At 34.8% G+C, this 24,129-nt stretch overlaps 2 protein-coding genes, 1 non-coding gene and 1 pseudogene across 3 annotated transcripts in view; 3 read left to right on the top strand and 1 right to left on the bottom strand.

The window, feature by feature from the left end:
* Nucleotides 1–24,129, bottom strand: part of LOC126609653 (protein PLASTID MOVEMENT IMPAIRED 2-like) — a 62,000-nt gene that overhangs the window by 20,773 nt on the left and 17,098 nt on the right. The window lies entirely within an intron of this gene.
* Nucleotides 5,161–5,780, top strand: LOC126611955 (transcription initiation factor TFIID subunit 8-like; annotated as a pseudogene).
* On the top strand, nucleotides 16,637–16,707 carry TRNAG-GCC (transfer RNA glycine (anticodon GCC)). The gene has a single exon. It is a non-coding gene; the product is annotated as a tRNA-Gly (tRNA).
* LOC126609660 (thaumatin-like protein 1a) lies at nucleotides 18,043–19,437 on the top strand. Its single transcript, XM_050277539.1, has 2 exons — nucleotides 18,043–18,194; nucleotides 18,605–19,437. The coding sequence occupies exons 1-2, from the start codon at nucleotides 18,128–18,130 to the stop codon at nucleotides 19,282–19,284; spliced, it is 747 nt and encodes a 248-aa protein (XP_050133496.1). The 5' UTR covers nucleotides 18,043–18,127; the 3' UTR covers nucleotides 19,285–19,437.

The following is a 24,129-nucleotide window of genomic DNA, read 5'->3' as shown; positions in this document are numbered from 1 at the left end:
CAGGAGGTGGGATGGTAGGTGGAAAGTATGGGTGGGATCCACTTCCCACTTAATTTTTTAAGTTAATTTTTAATTTTTAAATTATTTTCTTTTGAAAAAATATAAACTGATTATACTAGGGAGCTTTATATATGGAGAAATTATATAAATTGATTTTACTAAAAAAATATATACAAAACTGATTTTACATATATTTAAAATTGATTTACAAAAATCGTCGAAGATGGGTTGAACTGATTCTGCAAAAATAATCAATGCCTTATTGAACTAATTATGTAAAAAATGGTTGATGACGGGTTGAACTGATTCTGTAAAAATAGCTGAGGACAGGTTGAGCTGATTCTACAAAAATGGCCGATGACTAATTAAAATGATTATGTAAAAATGGTTTTAGACGGGTTGAATTGATTATGCAAAAATGGTTTAGGACGGGATGAATTGATTATGCAAGAATGGTCGATGATAGGTTGAACTAATTCTACAAAAATGGTCGATGACTGATTGAACTGATTCTGCAAAAATGGTCGATAACGAGTTGAACTAATTCTACAAAAATGATCGAGCAAGAGTTGAACTGATTATGCAAAAATGGTTGAGGACGGGTTGAACTGATTCTGCAAAAATGGTTGATAACTGATTGAATTGATTCTGCAAATATAGTCGAAGACGGGTTGAACTGATTCTGCAAAAATAGTCGAAGACGAGTTGAATTGTTTCTGCAAAAATGGTCAATGATTGATTGAACTAGTTCTGTAAAAATGGTCAGCAAAGAGTTGAACTGATTTTACAAAAATGGCCAATGACGGGTTAAACTGATTCTGCAAAAATAGTCAATGACGAGTTGAACTGATTCTACAAATATGGTCAAGGACAGATTGAACTGATTTTAGTAATATATGATACAAACTGATTTTGCATATAGTTTCAAAACCGATTCTGCATAAATTGTCACATCCCGTCCCGGGTTCCCACTACATCCCAGACTCAACTCCACCGTAGCACGATATTGTCCGCTTTGGGCCCCAACCACGCCCTCACGGTTTTGTTTATGAGAACTCACACGAGAACTTCCCAATGGGTCACCCATCCTGGGATTGTCTCACACGAACTCGCTTCACTTCGGAGTTCCTACGGAACCCGAAGTCAGTGAGCTCCCAAAAAACCTCGTGCTAGGTAGAGATGAGAATATACATATAAGGCATAGATGATCCACTCCCCTGGGCGATGTGGGATGTTACAATCCATCCCTTTAGGGGCCCGACGCCCTCGTCGACACACATCTGGCCATGGATTGGCTCTGATATCAAATTGTCACATCCCGGCCCGGCCCCCCACCACATCCCGGGCTTGACTCCACCGTAGCACGATATTGTCCACTTTGGGCCCCGACCACGCCCTTACAGTTTTGTTTCTGAGAACTCACATGAGAACTTCCCAGTGGGTTACCCATCTTGAGATTGCTCTCGTGCGAACTCTCTTAACTTTGAAGTTCCTACAGAACCCAAAGCCAGTGAGCTCCCAAAATGTCTCATGCTAGGTAGAGATGAGAATATACATATAAGGCATAGATGATTCACTCTCATGGGAAATGTGGGATGTTACATAAATAGTGGATGATGAGTTGAGCTTATGGAATATATTAATTTTGTTGGAGTTGTGAGGGCTGGGTTTTGTTTAATCTAAAGCCTTAGGGGTATAACTGGTATTTTAAAACATTGTTTTCATGTTTTTGGGTTGGGCTTTAGTTGTTTTTATGTTTTTGTCTCTCATTGACATGTTTAAGAACTAGTGGAGTTCCTTGAAATATAATGAAAGTTTTTGTCTTTATATATAAAGCTCCCATAATTATATGGGTACATTCTTTCAAAACATTTATATGAGTTACATGTTAAAACATTTTACTTTTGGAACAATGTTGAAATTGTACCCCATAGATAATTACATATGACGAATGTACTGGTACATTCTTTTGACATGTGACGACTATTTTGTCATTCATAACAAAGTTTTCTTTTGGTCAAATTCATAACAATGTTGGATACATTCTGTTGACACTTTTTAACACTGTTTCCAATTGATTGATACATATATATGCGTAAATGATTAGTATACATTTTCAAAAGGAATTATATTGTTATATTGATTTTTTATTCAATCAAAATTTTGAAAAAAATTCCATATTTTTTGTTGGCCCCTTTTTTTTATACCTCATTAGATGTGAGATTTTAAATACCATAAAATCTCAAGTTTTATTGTTGACATAGAAATATATTAATATTAATCAGTGTTTACTACCTTGAAGTTTCATGATTTTCAACATTTAGTACATGAAATTTTTTTCTTCCCAGAGTCATACCTAAAGTGTTAATTTTGGGATAGTCTCATACATCCGTTAGTCAAACTATTAACTCTACCGTTAAATGATGACGTGGCGTCCACGTGGACAATGACTGGGCGCCATGTGTCATTAAAAAAATTAAAAAAAAACTATTAAAATAATTAATAAAATAAAAGTAAAAAAACAAAAAAATCCCCAGATCTCCTTTGTCTTCCCCACCCTGACCTCCCTCCCTTCTCCCTCTGCACATCTGCACATCCATCCTTCCCCTTCCCCCTCCCCCTTCTCCCCAGATCCCCTTTTGTTTTTTCTCCCTTTCCCTCTACATAGGCCTAGTCCTTCTCTGTTCATCACTTTCTCCTCTGCACGTCGAACTCGTACACCACCGAATGCCCCACCTGCGCGTCGATCCAACCCAGAACCCGTCGTCTTCCCCGACATCCCTCCATTTTCTCCACCCTCTCCACCACTTTCCCACCTGCACAGTCATCCTTCCACCCCCTCCATCACAAAACCCTTCCTTCTTCCCTCTGCAACTCGCACCCTTTCCCTCATTTCTCTCTTCTGCACCTGCAACACCCTTCCTCAAACCACCCAAACCAGAGCAAATCACCTCAAACCACTCCAATCAACCAAATCTGGTTGACCCATTGATTTACACCTTCCTACACCTACAAACCTATTGATTTACACCTCATTAGTCAAATAACCAAGTTTGACTAATTTCATTACTAACTCACACCCCACCACACCCCTACTCGGATCTACAAGCCAAGAGCGACTCTGGGTCGGATCGGATCCTGGTGGCGGCGTAAGGGATGTGTGTGGTGTTGGCAGGCAGACAAGGTTGTTGGTGGCGATGTGGAATGTTCTACTATGTGCAACCTCGATGAGTCCGGTTCAAGGCCGCGACACCACAGACTGAGCAAGCTCCAAACCCTTCCTTCATTCTCTCTTACCAAAACCTAGAAACTTCGAAGCCATCCCCAGATTTGCTAACACCGTCGTTGCTCCGGCTGCTCAGGAACTCGACGTCGTCCAACAGCCTAGCAGCAACCGTCGTGGAAATGCAGCGGTGTAGTTTCGGGCACCGTGCAGACCGCCGACCAACGATCTCACCACGATCTTGTTCATCTTCGCCAGTCCAAGAGGGTTTTAGATCGGGCATGGGAGGGAGGGTTGGGTGGGCGTAGAGGAGAAAAGAGAGGAAGGGTTGGGTGGGATCAGGGGAGGTAGAAGATGATGGGTTTTTTCTCGCAAGGGGAGGGGGTAAGGTAGGAGGGAATGATGGTTGGGATCGGGGTGGGGGAAAGAGGTAGGAGATGATGGTTTTTTAATTTTTTTTACTTTTATTTTATTAATTATTTTAATAGTTTTTATTTTTATTTTTTTAATGACACGTGGCGCCACATCATCATTTAACGGCAGAGTTATCAGTTTGACTAACGGATGTATGAGACTGTCCCAAAATTAACACTTTAGGTATGACTCTGGCACGAAAAAAACTTCATGTACTAAATGTTGAAAACCACGAAACTTCAGAGTAGTAAACAGAGATTAACCCTAATATTAATATGCTGAGGTGTACAAAGTTAAAGGATTTTGATCAAAAATTGAAAACCACTAAGGTTATAATCAATGAGTATTAGTGGTTAGCGACCGCATCTAAACTCTCTCTCTCTCTCTCTCTCTCTCTCTCTCTCTCTCTCTCTCTCTCTCTCTCTCTCTATATATATATATATATATATATATATATATATATATATATATAGCCTTTTTAGTCAAAATGGTCATTAAGATTCGCATAACACATAATTTTGGTCATTGAGATTGAAAATCAATAGAAGTGGTCACTGAGATTGTCCACTATCCATTATTTTGGTCATTCTGTTAAAAAGCTCCATTAAGTTGAGGGTATTTTTAGCCAAAATGGTCTCTGAGATTTGCATAACACATAACTTTGGTTCCTGAGATTATCCACCATCCATCATTTTGGTCATTCCGTTAAAACGTTAAAAAGCTCAGGGACCACTTAACTGAGTTTTTTAATTGAATGACCAAAATAACAGATAGTGGACAATCTCATGAACTACTTCTATTGATTTCCAATCTCAGGGACTAAAGTTATGTGTTATGCAAATCTTAGAGACCATTTTGCTAAAAAGCCCATCTATATATTCTCCTTCTATTCTGAGAGACAAAAAGCATGAGATTAAGAATTAAAAAACTTGCAAAAAAATTGAGCTGAATAAGGGAGGGATTGTGATTTTGGAACAGTGAAATTTTTGCTTGGAAGGCATAGAGAGAGAGAGAGAGAGAGAGAGAGAGAGAGAAAAAAAAAAACTTTGATATTTGTCAGACAGTTTTAATTTTATTCCGATTTAAAGATGTTGGTTCTGTCCACAATCCAACTCCTGATGATTGGCTAATATTGGAACTACTGTCATCCGCCACCCATCTGTTTTATTCTTTTCTTCCCGCATTTTGAATGTTGCTTTTAGGGTAAATATCAGTTTACTACCATCAAATTTCGTGGTTTTCAACATTTAGTACATGGAATTTTTTTCGTCCAGAGTCATACCTAAAATGTTAATTTTGGGACAGTCTTATATATTCGTTAGTCTGGTTGTTAAGTTTTTTGTTAACTGATAACGTGGCGTCCATGTGGACAATGACTGGGAGCCACGTGTCATTAAGGGGTCCACGTGGAAATTAAAATTTCAAACAAAAAAAAAACCCAAAATTTTAAAATTCAAAACCACATTCCCATTCCTCATCTGCAACACTAAATCTTCTTCCAATCCGCCAACGCCACCACCACCATGTCCCAAAAATCCAAATCATGACACAAAATCCCAAAACTCAAACAAAGCCCAGCACCTCCAATCCAAAACCTGATCCCACCAGAGTTCCAATTCGCCATAGCCAGTCTCAGATCACCCAATTAGTCGGATTCAAATCCATGAAGCCCTCTACCCTCGAAACCCTAACCCACATCAGCGTCGTAGCCTCCGCCTCCTATGCTACCATGGCTAAGCGCACCAACACGAATGTCTTCGACTTCGCCAACGCCCTCCACGACTTGTAGTCCGTACGGGGATTTAGAGGCGCCTCAACCCTCCATGAAAATAGTGTATTGGGTTCGAGCATTTTGAGCGATCTTGTAGGGTTCGTGATGTGGAATCAGGAAACCCCATTCGCCAAGCCAATTTCGCGAGTGGAGAATTGGGCGCGGAGAAAAGGGGAAATGAGGTTCCATTCCGCCAGAACTGGATTCCCGTAGGGGCTTGCACGTGCTGAGATGGCTGCCAGTGTTTCCAGACATCGGGAAGGCGGTTGGGAAGAAGAGGAATGGGAAGGGAGTTTTGAATTCTGAAATTTTGGTTTTTTTATTTTTTTATTTTTTTTATTTTCACGTGGACCCTTAATGACATGTGGCGTCCAGTCATTGTCCACATGAGCTCCATGTCATCAGTTAACGAAAGACTTAACAGCTAGACTAACAGATGTTTGAGACTGTCCCAAAATTAACACTTTAGGTATGACTCTTGGACGAAAAAAAATTCATGTACTAAATGTTGAAAACCGTGAAACTTGAGGGTAATAAACTGAGATTTACCCTTTCTTTATTTTAAGTATAATACAAAGGAGAAATTTCTAAATCAGATACAAGATTGATTATTTTTTGTATAAATAGTAGGCCTAGCAAACGGGTCGTGTCTGTCGTGTTCGTGTCGTTTTCGTGTAACACCTGTTATCTTAACGGGTCGTGTCGTGTCACACCTGTTATCTTAACGGGTCCTTAACAGGTCGAGTCACTTTACCCAACCCGACCCGTTAAGAAAAATATAATTTTTTTCTTAAATTTGCACATACCACACATTGCCACATAAATATTACTTCAAAATATTAAAACACATTTGTCGTTTAAGTACTACATCTACACTCGAAAATAAGAGCCTAAAAAAAAACCATCCATACACTATTAGTCTATTACAAAATATTAAATGTGCAAGGATATGCAAAATGAAAGAGTTTTTGTTTTCAATGTTGTGAAGCCTTTCTCAAAAGTTTAAACCTTACCAATGGAACTCAAAGCTTGCATGTTATTCCTTTTACAAAATCCTCAATTTTCATCGATCATCATGAAGAAATTGTATTGGAACTTTGGCATGATCTATTGCCTTCAAGAGTTATGTTAATGATGTTTTCAGTAAGGTTTTCCACATCATAACTCTCTTTCGCATAAACTAAGTATAGAAAAATCAAACATTAAAAACAATTCAAATTATGAGAAGTTTACCAAAATAATTATGAAAAGAAATAAAACAATAGTACTATACCATATAAAAATATATTAGCCTCCAACCTAATGCACAATGGACGGCTGAGATTAAATCTCAGCCGATCCAATGGTCTCCAATTTTTAAAAATTATATTTAATATATATATAGGGATAGGATCAAGGGACAAACATTTTGACAAATATTTTTATACTTCTTTTAAACCTTTAGATTACAAAACATCCAAAGGTCCATATTCATTCATTAAATGACATGGATGCTTAAGTGGATTTTAACTAATATTAAACATAAAAATAAAATTCAAAAAGCATAAAATATAGAAGTTAATTAAAATTAAAATTAAAAAGCAGAGAGGAAAATAATAAAGAATATAGGATTGTGTTTTGCTTAGGCCTGGCAATTCCTGACACGACACGACACGAAATTAACAAGTGTTCGGGTCGCCACGATAACGATTCGGGTCGTTATCGGGTAACCCGATAAGCACCTGTTAAGATAACGGGTTGATTCGGGTATACACGTGGGTAACACGATACACGATAAGCAGAATATTAATTTTATAATTTTAGAACCCTAAAAAAATATTGTAATAATTATATATATTAATTTAACAATTTTATACCCCTAAAAACTATAATAAATATCTATATATATATATATATATTAAATTAACTATAATAATTATAATAATTATATATACTACAATAATTATACCCCAAAATATTAACTATCTATAATAATTATATATATATATATATATAGATTAAATTTTGAATTATAAAAACTATAATAATTATTAATTAATATGTATGCATCCATTGATTTGAATTTTGATTCCATAATTGATCCATTCCATTCCCTGCTGCAATGCCGCCCTTTTTGAAGAAAAAGGGAGGGAAAATGAAAATGATAAGAAAAGTTGAAAAGGAAACAAAAAAGAGAGGGAATTAGGGAAAGATGGATGGATAGGGTGGAGGGAAAAGTGAAAATTATATGAAAAGTTGAAAAGGAAACAAAAAAGAGAGGGAAAAAATAAAATTAATAGAAGTGCAGTGGTGAGAATATTTTTTTTTAAGTTATTAACTTTTTATCGCACATGATATATCCCACTATTTTTATAATGACACGTGATGTACTATTCTGTGTACCGGTCAATTATACATACAAAATAAATAGATTTAAATCTACTTAATATATATATATATATATATATATATATATATATATGTATACATACACCATTGAACTTGATGGGATACGAATTCTCCGAAACATATTTCAACGATCACAACCGTCAAACTTGTTTGTATATGCTTCGAGATCACATCACCAAAAAATCACAAAAAACAAACATTCAAAGATTAAGTAACGGGACAAATCTTTTCGACGGTTATAAACGAAAAATCACGATTTATCGGTTATTTTAACTCCGATTTTAATGATTTTTTTACAGCTACACTCCTTGACCCTATATGAATACAATGAATGAATTCGGTCTTCAATTTAAAATATTTACACAAGTGGATACCACAAAATCTTATGTTATACTTAATGAAAGTAAAAATAAACTCTTAAGTGTTAGTCAATCTATTGTTCTGATGGGATACAAATTCTCTGAAACTAATTTCAACGATCTCAACCGTCAAACTTGTTTGTATATGCTTCGAGATCACATCACCAAAAAATCACAAAAAACAAACATTTAGAGATCAAGTAACGGGACAAAGCTTTTCGACGGTTATAAACGAAAAATCACGATTTAACGGTTATTTTAACTCCGATTTTGATGATTTTTACAGCTATAGTCCTTGACCCTATATGAATACAATGAATGAATTCAATCTTCAATTTAAAATATTTACACAAGTGGATACCACAAAATCTTATGTTATACTTAATGAAAGTAGAAATAAAATACCACAAAATCTTATGTTATACTTAATGAAAGTATAAATAAACTCTAAGTGTTAGTCAATCTATTGTTTTGATGGGTGATACGAATTCTCCGAAACTAATTTCAACGATTCCAATCATCAAACTTGTTTGTATATGCTTCGAGATCACATCAGCAAAAAATCACAAAAAACAAACATTTAGAGATCAAGTAACGAGACAAAACTTTTCGACGGTTATAAACGAAAAATCATGATTTAACGGTTATTTTAACTCCGATTTTGATGATTTTTTACAGCTACACTCCTTGACCCTATATGAATACAAAGAATGAATTTGATCTTCAATTTAAAATATTTACACAAGTAGATAACACAAAATCTTATGTTATACTTAATGAAAGTATAAATAAACTTTAAGTGTTAGTCAATCTATTGTTTTGATGGGATACGAATTCTCCGAAACTAATTTCAACGATCCCAACCGTTAAACTTGTTTGTATATGCTTCGAGATCACATAAGAAAAAAATCACAAAAAACAAACATTCAGAGATCAAGTAACGGAACAAAACTTTTCGACGGTTATAAACGAAAAATCACGATTTAACGGTTATTTTAACTCCAATTTTGATGATTTTTTACAGCTACAGTCCTTGACCATATATGAATACAAAGAATGAATTTGATCTTCAATTTAAAATATTTACACTAGTGGATGTGGATATCACAAAATCTTATGTTATATACTTAATAAAAGTATGAATCAACTATAAGAATTATATATATTAATTTAACAATTTTATACCCCTAAAAACTATAGTAATTATATAATATAATTATATATATTAAATTAAATTTAAAAAATTGATGACCATTTGGATCGGCTGAGATTTAATCTTTTGAGAAAGACTTACAACCTTGAAAACAAAAACTCTTTCATTTTGCATATCCTTGCACATTTAATATTTATAATAGATTAGTAGTGTATGTATTATTTTTTTATTAGGCTCTTATTTTCGAGTGTAGTTATAGTACTTACATGACAAATGTTTTAATGTTTTGAAGTAATATTTATATGGCAATATGTGGTATGTGCAAATTTAAAAAAAAATATATTTTTCTTAACGGGTCATAATGGGTCGGGTCACTTTACCCGTTGGGTAAAGTGACACGACCTGTTAAGGACCCGTTAAGATAATGGGTGTGACACGACACGACCCGTTAAGATAACAGGTGTTACACGAAAACGACACGAACACGACAGACACGACCCGTTTGCCAAGCCTACTTTTGCTTACCTAATGGTGATTTTTCTGTAGATATTAAGGGACTTTTGGCAACAATCTTATCCAAGCTTTGCATACGCAATCGGCAAATTAAAAAGAGATTTCATTGTTTTTGTTATTGGCTCAAAGTCTGCAGGTAGTTTGTTTTCATGATTACAACTAGTTAGGGTTTATTCCATTTTTAAAATTTATTTTTAATTTTCCAGAATTTTTTTTTTCAGTTTTAATTTTTGTCATTAATATTAGTTAAAATCCCTTAAGCATCCATGTCATTTAATGAATGAATATGGACCTTTGGATGTTTTGTAATCTAAAGGTTTAAAAGAAGTGTAAAAATATTTGTCAAACTGTTTGTCCCTTGATCATATCCCATATATATAATTATTATAGTTTTTAGGGGTATAAAATTGTTAAATTAATATATATAATTATTATAGTATTTTTTTAGGGTTATAAAATTATAAAATTAATATTTTGCTTATCGTTTATCATGTTATCCACGTGTATATCCAAACCAAACCGTTATCTTAACATGTGCTTATCGGGTTACCCAATAATGACCCGATTTGTTATCGTGTCGACCCGAACACCTGTTAATTTCGTGTTGTGTCGTGTTGGGTTATCGGATTGTGTCAGGAATTGCCAAACCTAATAAATAGTATAGAGGTGAATGCTTTTAACTTAGTTTCTTAGAACATTCCACCTAAAATGATAAAATTATTAGTTAAGTTATAGAGCACTTTTAATGTTTTTTGTGAGGAGGAATTGCAAAATCAATTCGTGAAATAGTGATTTCAAGTGTTGAAAAAATTTGAATTTCTTTGATACAATAATATATTTATATTAAGGGATAAAAATTTGAGTTAAGCCACATAATAAGTCAATCGTAATAATTTGGTACTAAACTTATTATTCACGAGAATATAAGACCTCATATTTATAAGTGAAAAAAAATACCACTAAATTGTAATGCCAAGTGGATTGAAATTTCGATATGCTTCTCACAAAAGTATTCCCACATATAGAAATTGAAAAGAAAAGTGTTTTCTACAAAAGCATTCATACATAATAGGACAGTTAAAATCGTTCAAATGATTAGAAAATTAGGGATAACGATAACATAGGTTTTTTTTTTTTTTTTTTTTTTTTTTTTTTTTTTTTTTGTCAAACGATAGATTTTGTAAGATTAGATATCAAATTACCCACCGACGAGATTTGAATCCACGCCATCATGTAAAGGCTTAACACATTGCCACCACTACGTAACATAGGTTTTTACAAGATATTCTTTTTATTTGTGGGAGAATTCATTACTTCTTCATGCCCGACTCCATTAAATACTCACATATTTTCTTAACTGGACTAGATTTGGAACAATCATTTGGATAAGGAAAGTGCAATTTACACACTCAGTATTACCTCTCATACACCTTTATATTAATTTTTTGTCATGAATCCTCTTCAATTCATTCAATCTAACGATTGAAAAATTGAGAGGGATGTGAAGAAGTTAAAAAGGGTGTACATATAGCACTACCCTTGGATAATAATGTCAAAATCCAACCATCTCATTAAATCATATACTTCTTCAAAAAAATTCGATAAATGATTGAATAATTTACACTAAATTCAACTAAACTAAAAAGGGAGAGAGTTTAAATCTGGAACGTAGTAAATTGTAGAGAAATGCGCTATCCATTAAGACAATTTGACACTTGCCTTCAAAGTTAATTCTTGGTTTTCTTTGAGCTACTGAATAGTAGTTCTAACTTACTTTGGGCCATATAGATGAATTAATATGAGTAGTGCTTTATGGGTGAGTTTGTTGCACCGGACAGTCTCAGATTGGACTAGCTTCAGGGACTAAGCTGGGCTGGCTTAGACTAGATTAAGCTGGACTAACTTAGTGAAGCGTTTGGTGCAATGTCTCAGACTTAACGTAATTTTATCAAACCCATTAACACAAACCTGATTAACAAGCTAGTGGGGCTGGATAAAGGGGACGGTGTTGGAGCTGCGGGTCAAGGCTTTGCTGCCCTTTTTAGAGTTGCATCACGAGTTTGAAAATTGAACAAAAAAAAATACAGGAAATGAAATAAATTAACCTACATAACTCCTCGACGGTATTGAATCGAGGACGGCGAGTGTGAGATCTTCCTCGAGGGTGGATCGGAGGACGACTAGAGTTGGACAGACAACGGTAAGAGCGGGATCTTCCTCAGTTCGAAATTCTGGGTTCAGGGTGAGGAGAGAGGGAGAAAGTGGTGGTAGGTTGGTGGTATGGTCTCGCTGGAGTTGGCGAGTTGTGGTGTGATGGTGGTTGTCGGTGCTCAAAAGAACAGAGAGCAAGAGAGATAAAAGCACGATGAGGATTGAGGACGGAGTAGACGAGGTCTTAGCAATCCCATGGGTATCGGGGGGTCTGGCCAAGAACTCCTAGCGAAGGAGTTTGTCCGTGCGAGTCCCTCTTAGTCTCATTAAAGATAATCCTAGTACAAAACAAACACTAAATTAGACTAATTGTTAGTCCAGTCTAGTCCAGTACCACTTAGTGAGGGCAAACAAACGCCCCCTATATGTCTTGCAGGCATCTGTATTTTATTTTGTCATCAGCATATGTGTTCATTCTACATATAATGCGTTTATATGGTGAAGTGAGCTTACCTACAAATGTGTTAGCTAATTTTGGCTTTTAAGACTGTGGCTCTAGAGCTTAGGCCATCTCGAACAGATCCAGCCAGAGGGCCAAAAATAGCCCAAAATGACACGAAAAACAGTCTTCAACTGAGGGACAGGCCAAAGGGCTCGTGGGCCTCACCGGGCCAAAAAGGAGAAAAAGGGCAACTGGCTGGCCCAAATGAGCCAGCCAGCTAGCCCCAGGCCGGGCCATAAATTTGAAACCAACGGCTAGCTGACGTCAGTTACGGTTGGATTTGAATTTTTTTTTAGCCAAAATTAAAAAAAAAAAAAAATTTATAGGCCGAGAAAGGTATGATTAGTTCAATGTTGGGGTGTTCCTTTTATATGCCTGTTTGCTTGCTCAATTCTCTCTCACGATCGATGTGGGACTATCTCAAACTAAGTTGTACTAGTAATTGGTCAGTTAAATTAAAAATTAATTTAACATACAACTGTTAATCGCCGCAAGTAGACATGAAAGCGGCGTCAATTACTACGATGAAGTAAGTGTTTTCACAATTTATTTTAAATATTTAATCATATTACATTTAATTTGTTGTAGTTGTAGTTTTTAAATTTAAGTTGTTGTAGTATTTAAATTTAAATAATAAATTATGTTTGGCCCTTTGGCCCCCTTGGTTGGAGATAGTTTTTTGTCACATGGCTATATTTGGCCTATGACCCTCTGGCCCTCGGTTGGAGATGGTAAGAAATGTGGTAATGCACTGTTCATTAAAATATTAATTTCTTGGAGGGCTATAGGGCTAAAACGAGCCATCTAGCCCTCATTCGGTTGGAGATGGCCTTAGATTGATTCTTTCAGCTCTGGTGCTTTCAAATGTTCCATTCATTTGCTTGTTTGGCCGTGCTTTCGAGATTCTAGAAGAAGTTAAGGTTTTACCGTAAAATAAATTCAGAATAAGAGGTATGGTCTATCTCTTTATAAGTCATTGCAAAGTTTGATCTTTCTCTATTGTGTGACTTTACCTTTCACATCCTCATAGATTTCCCTTCATGCTTCATGCTTGTTTCAAGAAGCACCTCTGCTTAAAGGGTTTTAGTTCTAAGACCATTGTCAAATAGTTTTTAATTGGGTATAATACAACTACTGCATTATGCATAAGTTAGTACGCAAATGATATAAGAAAAGTAAATTAGTATCGAACTCGTTATTAAAAAGAGTCTAATTTAAGACTTATCTATCATTAAAAAGATTCTAACCTAAGACTTATTGAACTCGCCAATAAGTTTAGTATCGAACTTGCCATTAAAAAGTTTTTGGAGGCTTTTGTCATGTTTTGTTTTTGGTCATTATGTGTTTTTTCGTTCCCCTGAAATAGTGTGAAAATAGATAGATTCCGGATGAAAATCGAACATTTTTGTGACTTGTGAGGTTTAATGACAAATACATACAAAGACAGTCTTGGGTTTTATTTTTGGTCAGAATGTGTTTTTTCCTTCCCCAAAATAGTGTGAAAATAGAAAGATTCCGGATGAAAAATAAACATTTTTGTGACTTGTGAGGTTTAATGACAATTACATACAAAGACAGTCTTGGCGTGAAATGCAAATAAAACAGATTTTGTAAGTTTGGATCCACTGGATGTGTCTTAGAAATCGATGGGGATTATAAGCTTCCACGTCTTTACATGCCAAACCATACGACCGCATAAAACATAATTAACATTTTCTTCTTATGTTATTGCTTAGTATATATGTTGAAATATTCTACATCGATCGTATTTTTTAGAAAATAAAAGTTTATATACGTTGAAATACCAATGCTTTTTGTGGTAAAACCATTACATGATGAATTGTGCATGTGGTAATTACCAAGTAAGGAATAATATCAGTGTTGTTGGTAGTGGACCTTTGACCCGTCTCTCTAATAATTCTACAATATATGCATGTCACAAAAGCAATATCATGAAGGTTTGAGAGGAACGAATTAGCGGCTCACTAATAACTACACTCACACGCGCGCGCGCACACACACATATATATTGTCTCTCAATCTTCATTTTATCACGTACACAATACGACATAGGGTGAGGGTTTTATCATATAAAGAAAAGTGTAAATAAAAGTGAAACTACATAATATAAGTCTATCAGTGTATCTTCAATAGAATCACAAATCCATTAACACCAAACCGGTTTGACCAGGTCTAATTTATCATTTCTTTTTTTTTCTTTTTTTTTGAACAAAGGATATTATTTACACTAAGGGAGAGATGGTGAGTTTATTCTCACAATGAACTAGTCATAATTTGGTTCAAATTCGCCTTTGGCGATAATTGAACTTAAGACCTTTTACTTACTAGTGAAGAGAAATATCATCAGACCGTAGTACTAAGTGGCCTAATTTATCATTTCTTGATTGCAAGGATGTTCAAGTAATTCTACGAACATGTGGAATTTGTTCCCTACAATTTGAAATTTGATATACATTTTATATACGAGAGATAATGACCGTTTTAATAAAGAGAAAATATCAGAAAGTCAAAAAAAAAAAATTTAGGCAAAAAAGTCAAATTAATTTGTAGAATGAGAAAGACTTGATATGTCATCTCTAAAACCTTCAATCTTAAAAATCCTAATACTAAACAAATTTAAACAAAATTAGATAAAAATGTAATAGGGTATTATGACTAATATGTACTAACTTTGCACACCGTTTGAAAAAAAAAAAAAACTTTGCAGACCAAGTCACACAGGGACTAGTTATTATTATTTTTTAACAAAGATAGTATTTACAATAAGGAGGAGAGGTGGGCTTAGTCTCACAATAGGTTAGCAATAATATGGTTCAAATTCGCATTTGGCGAAAATCGAATTTAAGACCTCTCACTGACAAGTGAAGAAGAATACTACTAGACTGTGGTATTAAATGCCACTATTAAAAATGGATGAGATGAGGAAAATCGAAGTTGACAATTCAAGCCTTCTAGTGCTTGTTCCATCTCCTTCACGAAAAAAATTTCATTGTGACCGGAATATTGGTAGTACATCACGTATTTTTATAGAAGTGATGAGAAATTTTATTTTTTAAGTTATTAACTTTTTAACACACATATCCCACCATTTATATCGTGACACATGATATATCATTCTGTGTTCCGATCACGCTGAAAAATCACTCCTCCTTCATGGCAGCCCGCCCAGTCTGTCACGCTACAAGCCTACACACATGGCGCGACCTCAGTTATCTGTGTGGCTTGTTTATCAAAATTCAAAATCATGCGACTACTAATCAACCTTCTAATTGATCTCTCGTGGCATTTTTTCAATTCTCTTATTTTGGCTTCGCCATCACTCATATAGGATGCGTAATTTATGGATCATGTTGACTAACTAATAGGCATGAACTGCCAATTAAAAAGCTATAACAAATATTTTACTCATTGGACATTGGTATTGGGGTATATGCCACATAATGGGTCAGGTACTAATTACGTATTGAACTAAAAAAAATATAATACGTCATTGTCATTCATATGATTTGAATCTGAGACCTCTCAATTGAGAGAAATATTACTAAACTGTAGTACTAGTTGGTTGGTTAATCAGACTGTATGATCAATCAAGTCAACTCTTATATAACACTATTTTGTTCATTCACTTTATCATTATTATATGGGCAAAGTTTTTTCATGGTCCTTGTGGTGACACGACACTTTTAATATGACCCTCATGGTGAAAATGTTGTTAATTAAACCCTCGTAGTGAGCCTTGTTAGCAATTGAGCTCCAATCCAAACTTCCGTTAGTCTTTCGTTAAATAAACTCATGTGACTGTCACATGGAGGGGTCAAATTCATCATTTCAATCCAAATTACATTGTATGCAGTGGACATCTAGTATGACTTGGGAATTAACTAAAAATAGATTTTACAAAAAAAAAAAAAAAAAAAAAACGCTTGAAACTAAACCTATAAAACCATGTCAATGGCTAGGAGAAGAGGTGAATGTGAAGTCTAGCCTAATTTCTTAAGTATGATTTCGTTTGGAAATCCTAATACTTTTAATAAACTATTGTTTTTTTTTTCAATGCCAACACGTCTTTGATCATGAGTTAGAGACTTAGTCTTATTTGAATTTTAATTCTTCTATCAATTTGTACCCTGCCAAAGCAGTAGCACCAGTGGTCTAGTGGTAGAATAGTACCCCGCCACGGTATAGACCCGGGTTTGATTCCCGGCTGGTGCTTTTAAAGACCCCACTTAGTGGAAAAAGACTTTGTTGTTGTTGTTGTATCAATTTGTACCAATTTGCATATATGCCTTTCAATTTTGTCTTTAATTGGTGGTGTGGTTTGATGCAGGTCATAGTCTTGCAGTACACAACCTTTCAATGCACCTTGGAAACCTCCTGGAATGACCTCTGCAATATCATTAAATGCTAAAAATCCTTGGAGACCTTCTGGAATGGCCCCAATGCACAACATGCAAAATCAACGGATGAAAAAGCACAATACCTTGCCAAAAAAAAATGATGAAGTAAAGGGAATTGATTTTGTTTTGTGAAAAACTAGATTATTTGTTTATTTTGTGGAAAACATTTTTAATGACTTTTTGTTATGATGAACCACAATATATTGTGGAAGACATACTTTTATCTTTGTTTTTGTTTTGTTTTTTGTTCTTTGTTTTTTTTTTTTTGGTTTTTGGGTTGGATATATGCTTTTGTCATTAGTGTGCAAAATACATTATGGTAAGAGAAATGATGAAGTTATTTTTTCTTTCGTGAATGGTTAATGTAAATTATCTCTCCGTTGTTTCAATTTGCTTTGTACACTGGAATCAAATGCCAACTCACAAGAGAAACAAGTGTATGTCATAACTCGCCTAGAAAGAACACACGTATACGGTATACCTAAGTCATGCTAGATGTCTATGGAATAGGATGTAATTTGGATTGAAATGATGAATTTGACTCATCTACGTGATAGTCACATGAGTTTATTTAACGGAACACTAACGGTAGTTTTGGATTTGGACCTTAATTGCTAACAAGGTGAACCACGGGAGTTTAATTAATAAAATTTTCACCACAAGGGTCACATTGAAAGTGACGTGTCACCACAGGGACCAAGAAAAAAATTTGGCCTTATTATATTATATGAAAATGTGTCCACAACCCATTTATATAAATATGGGATTAGTGATTAGAACTGCGTGATAGTACGTTATAATCCAATTAATAAAAGTATGTCTCTCACCATCCCCTTCTTTCTCTATCCCTCATTTCTTCTATGTTTTTTTTTCTTCCTATTTTTGACACAAAAATAAAAATAAAAATAAAAAACGAAAAACAAAATAATTATTAAACGGTTGTTAGTTTTACGGATTAAAACTGAATTTGTTAGTTAGTGTAGGTCAAGGATGATACCAGTCTAATGCCAAATAATTCTTTATCTATTTGCTAGTAATTCTTTATCTATTTGTTAGTTTGCGCGTTCGTTTTACTAGTCACCGTTGAACTTAGACCCGCAATTGCTACTCATGCAAAAGATCAAACAGGTTAGGCGCGCTATAAGCCTATATAAAGCCCCCCTTGGTTCCTAAGTTTATCATCAAATCATAAGTTCAAGTTAATTAGCAACAAGCAGGCAATTAAGATATATTCAATGACGATGATGAAGAGCCAAGTAGCTTCCCTCCTCGGCCTCACCTTGGCCATCCTCTTCTTCTCAGGTATTATTATACAAACTTCTTATTAATTTCTTTTCTATTTTGTTTCGTATTAGTCTCTAATATGCATGCCTGCCGGATGCAAATATTTGAGATGGGTTAGTCCACGTTATATTGCAACAACGTTAAAAGTGACTGTAGGAAGTGTAAAGGAGAATAATGATAGATGATGAGGAATGCGGATACATAGAAGTGAGCCGGCCAATGCGGTGATGAGAGCATGAGATTAGATGAATCATCATCAAATTATATTTATAATAAAATTTTACTGATTAGTTATGAAAAAGATCTTAAAATTATTTCAAATCGTTTATTTATTTATTTATTTTTAATTTGATATATTTTACAATTGTATGTAAGATTTTCTGTATCAATATTCTTAGCATCTAGTTTTATGTTGAATATAAATGCAGGCGCACATGCAGCGAAAATCACTTTCACAAACAACTGCCCCAACACTGTCTGGCCAGCAACCCTAACCGGTGACCAAAAACCTCAATTATCACTCACCGGGTTTGAACTAGCATCCAAAGCTAGCCAGTCAGTGGACGCTCCATCCCCATGGTCTGGTCGCTTCTGGGCCAGAACTAGATGTTCCACAGATTCCGCTGGAAAATTCTCTTGTGAAACTGCAGACTGTGGCTCTGGCCAGGTTGCATGCAACGGCGCAGGCGGAGCTCCACCAGCAACTTTAGTAGAAATCACAATCGCAGAAAACGGGGGTCAAGATTTTTACGATGTTAGCCTTGTTGACGGCTTCAACTTGCCCATGTCCGTTGCCCCACAAGGCGGCACCGGCGAGTGCAAGGCCTCAACTTGCCCTGCGGATGTTAACGCGGCATGCCCGGCTGAGTTACAAGTGAAAGCGGCTGATGGGAGTGTCATCGGTTGCAAAAGTGCTTGCGTGGCTTTCGGTGAGCCGAAGTACTGCTGCACGCCGCCGAATGATCAGCCGGGGACATGTCCTCCCACAGAGTACTCTCAGATCTTTGAGCAGCAGTGCCCTCAAGCTTATAGCTACGCTTATGATGATAAAAACAGCACATTCACCTGCAATGGCGGACCTGACTACGTCATTACATTCTGCCCATGAGCATGTAATGAAATGGGATTTACATATAGATGATGTATCTCTCTTTACGTAGCAAGTAAAGGAGAAGAATAAATAATGTGGACATCTTGACACATTGATGATGTCAAGAATTTGTAATATGAATTACAAGATCAAATAAAGGAATATATATATGTTATTATTTTATTTCGCTCAAAGTTCTTTGTTAAAAAAGATGATATATTTTATTGTGAGGCTAAAACCATCCATTTTTAGTATAGATAATATCGTTTATTAAAAAAAAAAGATATATTTCATTTATGACAAGAGTAAATACAAGATTTAATTAGGCCTGGTAATTCCTGACACGACCCGATAACCCGACACGATACGACACGAAATTAACAAGTGTTCGGGTCGACACGATAACGATTCGGGTCGTTATCGGGTAACCCGATAAGCACCTGTTAAGATAACGGATTGATTCGGGTATACACGTGGGTAACACGATACACGATAAGCAGAATATTAATTTTATAATTTTAGAACCCTAAAAAAATATTGTAATAATTATATATATTAATTTAACAATTTTATACCCCTAAAAACTATAATAAATATATATATATATATATTAAATTAACTATAATAATTATAATAATTATATATACTATAATAATTGTACCCCAAAATATTAACTATCTATAATAATTATATATATATTAATTTAACAATTTTATACCCCTAAAAACTATAATATATATATATATATATATATTAAATTAACTATAATAATTATAATAATTATATATACTATAATAATTATACCCCAAAATATTAACTATCTATAATAATTATATATATATATATATATATATATATATATATTAAATTTTGAATTATAAAAACTATAATAATTATTAATTAATATGTATGCATCCATTGATTTGAATTTTGATTCCATAATTGATCCATTCCATTCCCTGCTGCAGTGCCGCCTTTTTTGAAGAAAAAGGGAGGGAAAATGAAAATGATAAGAAAAGTTGAAAAGGAAACAAAAAAGAGAGGGAATTAGGAAAAGATGGATGGATAGGGTGGAGGGAAAAGTGAAAATTATATGAAAAGTTGAAAAGGAAACAAAAAAGAGAGGGAAAAAATAAAATTAATAGAAGTGCAGTGGTGAGAATATTTTTTTTTAAGTTATTAACTTTTTATCGCACATGATATATCCCACTATTTTTATAATGACACGTGATGTACTACTCTGTGTACCGGTCAATTATACATACAAAATAAATAGATTTAAATCTACTTAATATATATATATATATATATGTATACATACACCATTGAACTTGATGGGATACGAATTCTCCGAAACAAATTTCAACGATCACAACCGTCAAACTTGTTTGTATATGCTTCGAGATCACATCACCAAAAAATCACAAAAAACAAACATTCAGAGATTAAGTAACGGGACAAATCTTTTCGACGGTTATAAACGAAAAATCACGATTTATCGGTTATTTTAACTCCGATTTTGATGATTTTTTACAGCTACACTCCTTGACCCTATATGAATACAATGAATGAATTCGATCTTCAATTTAAAATATTTACACAAGTGGATACCACAAAATCTTATGTTATACTTAATGAAAGTAGAAATAAACTCTAAGTGTTAGTCAATCTATTGTTTTGATGGGTGATACGAATTCTCCGAAACTAATTTCAACGATTCCAATCGTCAAACTTGTTTGTATATGCTTCGAGATCACATCAGCAAAAAATCACAAAAAACAAACGTTTAGAGATCAAGTAACAAGACAAAACTTTTCGACGGTTATAAACGAAAAATCATGATTTAACGGTTATTTTAACTCCGATTTTGATGATTTTTTACAGCTACACTCCTTGACCCTATATGAATACAAAGAATGAATTCGATCTTCAATTTAAAATATTTACACAAGTAGATAACACAAAATCTTATGTTATACTTAATGAAAGTATAAATAAACTTTAAGTGTTAGTCAATCTGTTGTTTTGATGGGATACAAATTCTCCGAAACTAATTTCAACGATCCCAACCGTTAAACTTGTTTGTATATGCTTCGAGATCACATAAGAAAAAAATCACAAAAAAAAAAACATTCAGAGATCAAGTAACGGGACAAAACTTTTCGACGGTTATAAACGAAAAATCACGATTTAACGGTTATTTTAACTCCAATTTTGATGATTTTTTAGAGCTACAGTCCTTGACCATATATGAATACAAAGAATGAATTTGATCTTCAATTTAAAATATTTACACTAGTGGATGTGGATATCACAAAATCTTATGTTATATACTTAATAAAAGTATGAATCAACTATAATAATTATATATATTAATTTAACAATTTTATACCCCTAAAAACTATAGTAATTATATAATATAATTATATATATTAAATTAAATTTAAAAAATTGATGACCATTTGGATCGGCTGAGATTTAATCTTTTGAGAAAGACTTACAACCTTGAAAACAAAAACTCTTTCATTTTGCATATCCTTGCACATTTAATATTGGGTAAATTACATAGTAGCCCCTCAGGTTTGAGCTCTATTGCAATCTCATACAACATCTTTAAAACATTTCACTTTCATACCTCAAGTACTATTTTATTTCAATTTCATACAACCGTTAGATTTTCCATTCATGGATCTGTTAAATGCTGACGTGGCTGCCACATATATGACACGTGGCTGCCAAATGTCTGCCACGTGGCAAATAAAATAATTTTTTAATTTAAAAAAAAAAAAAAAACATATCTGCCACTTTTTTTTTTGGGTAAATTACATAGTAACCCATCAGGTTTGAGGTCTATTGCAACCCCATACAACAACTTTAAAACATTTCACTTTCATACCTCACGTACTATTTTATTTCAATATAATACATCCGTTACATTTTCCATCCATTGATCCGTTAAGTGCTGACGTGGCTGCCACATTTGTCCCACGTGGCTGCCAAATGTGTGCCACGTGGCAAAATTTTTTTTTTAATTTTTTTTTTTAGAAAACCTGAATTTTCTCATTTATTAAAAAAAAAAAAAAACTTAAACCTATCCCATCTCCCCGCAACCCCCTCCAAAACCCAGATCTCTTTTCCCCACCCTACAACCCAGATTCGTTCAGTTTTCCCCCACCCCCACCCACCCACCCAACCCACAGAGGCCTTACGCCTGCCTTCCAGACTCACCTCAGTCAGAACCCGCCACCCTCCTTCGGCCCCCCTTCCCGTTCGCGCTCGACGCGCCTCATCCTCCCCTCGCCCCCTCCCCCCCCGTGCGCTTGCGACCCTCCTCACCCAGAACCCGACCCCTACCCCTACCCCCTTTATCCCTTCACCCACTATTTTCTCCTCTCTGCAACTCGAACCCTGCTTATCGATTGACTCTGACAATGAGGTATGTATTTAATTTTGTCCTTTCAAATTTTGAATTTTTTCTATGCTTGGTTGGTGGTGGTCTGGAAATGGAATTAGGTTTGCTAAGGGTGGATGGGTTTGCAGATGAGAGAAGGGAGAAAGGGGGTGGGGTGAATAGAAGAAAAGGATCGGGGAACGTGGCGGTGGGGTGGGGGTTTGCTGGGTTTTTTTTATGAGAGGAAAGGTGAAGAGAATGGAGGAGAAGGAGGTGGGTTGGGGGGGGGGAAGGGTGAGGTTTCTGGGTTTGTTTGCGGGGGTGGGGAGTTGCGGGAGGTGGGTTTCAGTTTAGTTTAGTTTTTTTTTTAAGATTCAGGTGGTTTTAAAAAAAATCAAAAAATTATTTTTTATGCCACGTGGCACACATTTGGCAGCCATGTGGCACAAATGTGGCAGCCACATCAGTATTTAATGGATTAATGGATGGAAAATCTAACGGATGTATTATATTGAAATAAAATAGTACGTGAGGAATGAAAGTGAAATGTTTTAAAGTTGTTGTATGGGGTTGCAATAGACCTCAAACCTAAGGGGTTACTATGTAATTTACCCAAAAAAAAAAAGTGGCAGATATGTTTTTTTTTTTTAAATTAAAAATTATTTTTATTTGCCACGTGGCAGACATTTGGCAGCCACATGTCATATATGTGGCAACCACGTCAGCATTTAACAGATCCATGGATGGAAAATCTAACGGTTGTATGAAATTGAAATAAAATAGTACTTGAGGTATGAAAGTGAAATGTTTTAAAGATGTTGTATGAGATTGCAATAGAGCTCAAACCTGAGGGGCTACTATGTAATTTACCCTTTAATATTTATAATAGATTAGTAGTGTATGTATTATTTTTTTATTAGGCTCTTATTTTCGAGTGTAGTTATAGTACTTACATGACAAATGTTTTAATGTTTTGAAGTAATATTTATATGGTAATATGTGGTATGTGCAAATTTAAAAAAAAAATATTTTTCTTAACGGGTCATAACGGGTCGGGTCACTTTACCCGTTGGGTAAAGTGACACGACCTGTTAAGGATTCGTTAAGATAACGAGTGTGACACGACACGACCCGTTAAGATAACAGGTGTTACACGAAAACGACACGAACACGACAGACACGACCCGTTTGCCAAGCCTAGATTTAATACAAACGAAGAATATGAATCCAATATATATAAGAGGAAGCTTGCAAACAAAAATATGAAATTATAACATAATAAACCCAAGTTGCAAAAATTGAAAGAAACGAAGGTTCCTTGAAGCCAATGAATCTAAAGAACTTTGAACGCGTCATCAATCACCTTGAGCCTGAATTGTAATTACCACAATCTCGTTCACCTTAATCGCCTGCGTATTAAGGAACTTGATCCTAATAGGCTTGCAATGATGAGATTGAAAAGATAACCAAAT

This window comes from Malus sylvestris, chromosome 17, assembly GCF_916048215.2.
Source record: "Malus sylvestris chromosome 17, drMalSylv7.2, whole genome shotgun sequence".
NCBI classification, from domain to species: Eukaryota; Viridiplantae; Streptophyta; class Magnoliopsida; order Rosales; family Rosaceae; genus Malus; species Malus sylvestris.
The sequence above is the reverse complement of the archived record's forward strand: the minus strand, read 5'-3'. Positions and strand labels throughout refer to the sequence as shown.

What these genes read in the sequence shown, in the direction of transcription:
- LOC126609660 (XM_050277539.1), top strand. Translation starts at nt 18,128, where the DNA reads ATGACGATGATGAAGAGCCAAGTAGCTTCCCTCCTCGGCCTCACCTTG. An exon ending in GGCCATCCTCTTCTTCTCAG is followed by an intron (nt 18,195 to 18,604) that starts GTATTATTATAC and finishes ATATAAATGCAG; the next exon opens with GCGCACATGCAGCGAAAATC.